At 39.7% G+C, this 6,044-nt stretch overlaps 1 protein-coding gene across 3 annotated transcripts; it reads right to left on the bottom strand.

Moving 5' to 3' along the window:
* Positions 1 to 849: 849 nt before the first annotated feature.
* On the bottom strand, positions 850 to 5,124 carry LOC133610935 (ferritin, lower subunit). 3 transcript variants are annotated; one of them, XM_061967706.1, is made up of 5 exons: positions 4,970 to 5,124; positions 4,652 to 4,760; positions 4,419 to 4,565; positions 1,236 to 1,361; positions 850 to 1,160 (listed from the first exon to the last, which is right to left on the bottom strand). In XM_061967706.1, the coding sequence occupies exons 1-5, from the start codon at positions 4,975 to 4,977 to the stop codon at positions 1,011 to 1,013; spliced, it is 540 nt and encodes a 179-aa protein (XP_061823690.1). In that variant the 5' UTR covers positions 4,978 to 5,124; the 3' UTR covers positions 850 to 1,010. The 3 variants fall into 3 exon arrangements, with proteins under 3 accessions (XP_061823690.1, XP_072770154.1, XP_072770155.1); XM_072914053.1 differs by having other exon boundaries at positions 4,955 to 5,103; XM_072914054.1 differs by having other exon boundaries at positions 4,652 to 4,755; positions 4,970 to 4,990.
* Between the last annotated feature and the right edge of the window lie 920 nt (positions 5,125 to 6,044).

The following is a 6,044-nucleotide window of genomic DNA, read 5'->3' as shown; positions in this document are numbered from 1 at the left end:
TCATCTAATAGAAATATATGCTACAGTGAGTGACTGAGGCCATAATAATATAATGAATTGTAGTAAGTATTATTAGTGAAAATATATATTTTAATAATTTATGTTGTTTTTTTGTTTGACACCGTCTGTCTTGAAAGACGCTTTATAAAAAACATTTTTTTTTTTAATTAATTGGCCCTAGTGTGTGAATGTGAGTGTGAATGTTGTCTATCTGTGATGAGGTGGCGACTTTCCAGGGTGTACACCGCCTTCCGCCCGATTGTAGCTGAGATAGGCTCCAGCGCCCCCCGCGACCCTGAAAGGGATAAGCAGTAGAAAATGGATGGATGTAATTTGGAGGGGGAAAATGTCTAGTACTCTCTGCAGTTGCGTATAAACACTGGTCACAATGTCATAGATCACCCATACTAACTGAACACCTTTGTCTTATTGCTGAAAAACTATTATTTTTTGGTGACAGCACACTCATTTTACAGCAGTGGAATATGTTTGCATCATTTAGGGTGTGTGCGTACACTGGATCACTAGATTACAACGTGCGGTTGTGCCGCACAAGTGACGTCCTCGTTATCTTTGCTGAAACATGTCATTCACTCGTCGTTTTTTTTTTTTTAACCACAGGCTATGTATGCGCTGCAGGCTCAAAAGTTAAACTTTAAGCTACCCCATGATAGTAACGAAGCAAAGTCCCGTTATCTTAACAGTGTCCTATTGTGGTAGACATGGCATAATGAAAGGTCATATGATAGCATGTCTGGAAGCTTGCAGAAAAACGAGTGTGATCAAAAATTAGGTGCTGGCAGTGTTGGTTTATTCAAAGTATGACCCAAAAGGAATGTAGGAAATCCATACATGATGGAGTAGGAAAATACTACTTGTAAGCACCATAGCTATGAGGTATTGAGATACTTGAGGCGAGTTGGTTTTCTTGTAGTACAAATCTAGCTTTGACCATAAACATTATTTTGCCAGGTGGTTGCTACTTGGTTTTCACTGTAAGATGCTGGTCTCTACAGGGTGTGTTTATCGAAGAGGTATTCTCCCATGGAGCCGTGGCTTTCGGACGCGGTGATGCGGGTCAGGCTGCCGACGTAGTCGCCCAGCTTCTTGATGGTGTCGTGGCTGTCGTCGAGGAAGTGCTGCTCCAGGAAGTCACACAGCTACGAACGACAAAACAGCGGTGAGCTTTTCACTTGCACAGGCTTGCTTTCTGCAGGATTGTGGGGTTGACCTACATGTGGGTCAGTATGGGTGCCAGCCTTGCTGTGCACGTCCAGAATACAAGTGTTCATTGCCTTCTGGTAGTCCAGGGAGAACGACAATGCGTCCAGACCGCCTCTCCAATCTTCCCTACTTGGTTTCTGCATTCAGAACAACAAAATTAACAAGGTTCCGTATTTTTCGGAGTATAAGTCGCTCCGGAGTATAAGTCACACCGGCCGAAAATGCATAATAAAGAAGGAAAAAAACATATATAAGTCGCACTGGAGCATAAGTCGCATTTTTTGGGGAAATTTATTTGATAAAAGCCAACACCAAGAATAGACATTTGAAAGGCAATTTGAAATAAATAAAGAATAGTGAACAACAGGCTGAATAAGTTTATGTTATATGAGGCATAAATAACCAACTGGTATGTTAACGTAACATATTATGGTAAGAGTCATTCAAATAACTATAACATATAGAACATGCTATACGTTTACTAAACAATCTGTCACTCCTAATCGCTAAATCCCATGAAATCTTATACGTCGAGTCTCTTACGTGAATGAGCTAAATAATATTATTTGATATTTTACGCTAATGTGTTAATAATTGCACACATAAGTCGCTCCTGAGTATAAGTCGCACCGCTGGCCAAACTATGAAACAAACTGCAGTTATTTTAATTAGGGCTGTCAAATGAAATGTTTTTAAATCAGATTAATCACATTTTGGGCGACTACTCACTTGCATGATTAGAATTATCTTAAGAAAAGACTCCAACATGTGTTCACATATACAATGTTATCTTCAGAATGTCATCCACAAACATTTTTAAACTTTTTACTTGAATGCATGTTGCTCGGTATCGGTTTTTTTTTATTTTTTATTTTTTATTAAATCAACATAGAAAACACAAGATACACTTACAATTAGTGCACCAACCCAAAAAAAAAAACCACCCTCCCCCATTTACACTCATTCTCACAAAAGGGTTGTTTCTTTCTGTTATTAATATTCTGGTTCCTACATTATATATCAATATATATCAATACAGTCTGCAAGGGATACAGTCCGTAAGCACACATGATTGTGCGTGCTGCTGGTCCACTAATAGTACTAACCTTTAACAGTTGATTTGACTCATTTTCATTAATTACTAGTTTCTATGTAACTGTTTTTATAGTTTTACTTTTTTTATTCAAGAAAATGTTTTTTAATTTATCTTTTTTATTTTATGAATTTTTTTTAAAAGTACCTTATCTTCACCAAATCTGGTTGTCCAAATTAGGCATAATAATGTGTTAATTCCACGACTGTATATATCGGTTGATATCGGTATCAGTAATTAAAGAGTTGGACAATATCGGCAAAAAGCCATTATCGGACATCCCTACTTGATAATATACAGGTAAAAGCCAGTAAATTAGAATATTTTGAAAAACTTGATTTATTTCAGTAATTGCATTCAAAAGGTGTAACTTGTACATTATATTTATTCATTGCACACAGACTGATGCATTCAAATGTTTATTTCATTTAATTTTGATGATTTGAAGTGGCAACAAATGAAAATCCAAAATTCCGTGTGTCACAAAATTAGAATATTACTTAAGGCTAATACAAAAAAGGGATTTTTAGAAATGTTGGCCAACTGAAAAGTATGAAAATGAAAAATATGAGCATGTACAATACTCAATACTTGGTTGGAGCTCCTTTTGCCTCAATTACTGCGTTATTGCGGCGTGGCATGGAGTCGATGAGTTTCTGGCACTGCTCAGGTGTTATGAGAGCCCAGGTTGCTCTGATAGTGGCCTTCAACTCTTCTGCGTTTTTGGGTCTGGCATTCTGCATCTTCCTTTTCACAATACCCCACAGATTTTCTATGGGGCTAAGGTCAGGGGAGTTGGCGGGCCAATTTAGAACAGAAATACCATGGTCCGTAAACCAGGCACGCGTAGATTTTGCGCTGTGTGCAGGCGCCAAGTCCTGTTGGAACTTGAAATCTCCATCTCCATAGAGCAGGTCAGCAGCAGGAAGCATGAAGTGCTCTAAAACTTGCTGGTAGACGGCTGCGTTGAGCCTGGATCTCAGGAAACAGAGTGGACCGACACCAGCAGATGACATGGCACCCCAAACCATCACCCAACCATGCAAATTTTGCATTTCCTTTGGAAATCGAGGTCCCAGAGTCTGGAGGAAGACAGGAGAGGCACAGGATCCACGTTGCCTGAAGTCTAGTGTAAAGTTTCCACCATCAGTGATGGTTTGGGGTGCCATGTCATCTGCTGGTGTCGGTCCACTCTGTTTCCTGAGATCCAGGGTCAACGCAGCCGTCTACCAGCAAGTTTTAGAGCACTTCATGCTTCCTGCTGCTGACCTGCTCTATGGAGATGGAGATTTCAAGTTCCAACAGGACTTGGCGCCTGCACACAGCGCAAAATCTACCCGTGCCTGGTTTACGGACCATGGTATTTCTGTTCTAAATTGGCCCGCCAACTCCCCTGACCTTAGCCCCATAGAAAATCTGTGGGGTATTGTGAAAAGGAAGATGCAGAATGCCAGACCCAAAAACGCAGAAGAGTTGAAGGCCACTATCAGAGCAACCTGGGCTCTCATAACACCTGAGCAGTGCCAGAAACTCATCGACTCCATGCCACGCCGCATTAACGCAGTAATTGAGGCAAAAGGAGCTCCAACCAAGTATTGAGTATTGTACATGCTCATATTTTTCATTCTCATACTTTTCAGTTGGCCAACATTTCTAAAAATACCTTTTTTGTATTAGCCTTAAGTAATATTCTAATTTTGTGACACACGGAATTTTGGATTTTCATTTGTTGCCACTTCAAATCATCAAAATTAAATGAAATAAACATTTGAATGCATCAGTCTGTGTGCAATGAATAAATATAATGTACAAGTTACACCTTTTGAATGCAATTACTGAAATAAATCAAGTTTTTCAAAATATTCTAATTTACTGGCTTTTACCTGTATATCGGTTGATATCGGTATCAGTAATTAAAGAGTTGGACAATATCGGCAAAAAGCCATTATCGGACATCCCTACTTGATAATATATACCCCCTACCCCCCACACCATCTCCCGAATTCGGAGATCTCAAGGTTGGCAAGTATGGATTAATCACATGAGTTGAGTAAGTAATTTTGACAGCCCTAATTTTAATCAAAACAATTCTGCCACTTACAGAAATAGTCTGCAGCAAAATACGACCCCCTCGTGTATTTTGATACTCCAGCAGCTTCTCAGCTTGTTCTCGCTCCTTTCCGGAAAGCTCTAAAAAATAACTAGAGAATTTCTTCAGGGCAACATCGTCCCTGTCAAAATACATGCCCTGTAGAAGGAAAAGAGCAACATGTAATGATGCATTTAGTGCATGCAAGTACGTAGAAGAGGTTAAAATAAAATAAAAAAGGTTACCAGGGACAGGTAGGTGTAAGATGCACTCAGTTTGAGGTTGATGAGCTTGTTGATGTCTTCTTCACACTCGGAGTGGAGGTTTTGCTTTACGGCAGACTGCATTTCTAAACTAGAGAAACATACTGACTTGTAAGAGTGTCGAAACACTACAACAGGATATCCACCGAAAGTACATTTTAAACACAGCACATTTCAAATATGTCCTGTTCTTACAACAGGTGCGACAAGGTTAGCTGTTGTTTACACGCTGCCAGCGTTGTCGAAATGTTACCTGAGAAACAATTATTATAGCAATTATAATACCTTTTCGTCGCTCACCTTTGCATGTCGTCACCCCGTAGCGTGTGTGGAAAAAAGTGAGACTTCCTCGCACGACAGCAGAAAAAGGAAAAAACAACAAAAAAAAACCAGCTATTTTTTCCTGGCGAGCATTGGCTGGCTACCTTAATATTGTGTGTCTCTCCTGCCCCCTGTCGTCTTGGCGCCTCATTACATGTTGGCTTGGGAACTCTATGTTTTTTGATTGATTGACTGAAACTTTTATTAGTAGATTGCACAGCACAGTACAGTACATATTCCGTACAATTGACCACTAAATGGTAACACCCGAATACGTTTTTCAACTTGTTTAAGTCGGGGTCCACGTTAATGGTGTCCGTAAAGCAGAGGTGGGACCAAGTCATTGCTTTGCAAGTCACAAGTAAGTCTCAAGTCTTTGCCCTCAAGTCCGAGTCAAGACAGGCAAGCCCCGAGTCAAGTCCAAAGTCAAGACTGGAAAGTCTCAAGTCAAGTCCTAAGTCCTGCATTTTGAGTTTCGAGTCCTTTCAAGTCCTTTTAACCACAGACTAATATATTAACACAGATTGTGTATGCTTTTCAAACGCTGTATTTATTTATTAAAACAAGTGCATTTTAAATTGCAGGAAAGAAAATTGTGCTGACATTGCACTTTATAATAGCACTATTAACCAGTCATTTTAAACATTAACTCATTCCTTTACAGAACAAACACATTGAAAAATAAAGTGCAAATGTACTTATTTGTGCAAAAGTGTTAACATTGAAAAAACATGACATATACGTGAACATAACAAAAAAGTTGTACTTTTTATATGTCAGGGCCCTATGCTGCATTGCATTTGCAAAAGACCAAATTAGCCAAGAGTCTGTCAGTCATTTGTGCACGATGGGGGCGTAGTATGATGCCACCATGGCTGAAAACTCGCTCCACTGGAGCACTGGAGGCAGGCACTGCCAAGACTCTCATGGCCACTCGGAACAGTGAAGGAAGAGTCTTCATGTTCAATGCCCAGAACAAAAGGGGGGAGAGAGTTGTTTTGGGTTGGTGCACTACTTGTAAGTGTATCTTGTGTTTTTTATGTTGATTTAATTA

The sequence above is a fragment of the Nerophis lumbriciformis genome, linkage group LG11, assembly GCF_033978685.3.
Source record: "Nerophis lumbriciformis linkage group LG11, RoL_Nlum_v2.1, whole genome shotgun sequence".
Lineage (NCBI taxonomy): Eukaryota > Metazoa > Chordata > Actinopteri > Syngnathiformes > Syngnathidae > Nerophis > Nerophis lumbriciformis.
The sequence above is the reverse complement of the archived record's forward strand: the minus strand, read 5'-3'. Positions and strand labels throughout refer to the sequence as shown.

Bases quoted from the DNA above. Each gene is read 5' to 3' on its own strand.
- LOC133610935 (XM_061967706.1), bottom strand. The intron at 4,566-4,651 runs GTAACCTTTTTT...TTCCTTCTACAG, and splicing joins CTTACACCTACCTGTCCCTG to GGCATGTATTTTGACAGGGA. The intron at 1,161-1,235 runs GTAGGTCAACCC...TGTCGTTCGTAG, and splicing joins GCACCCATACTGACCCACAT to CTGTGTGACTTCCTGGAGCA.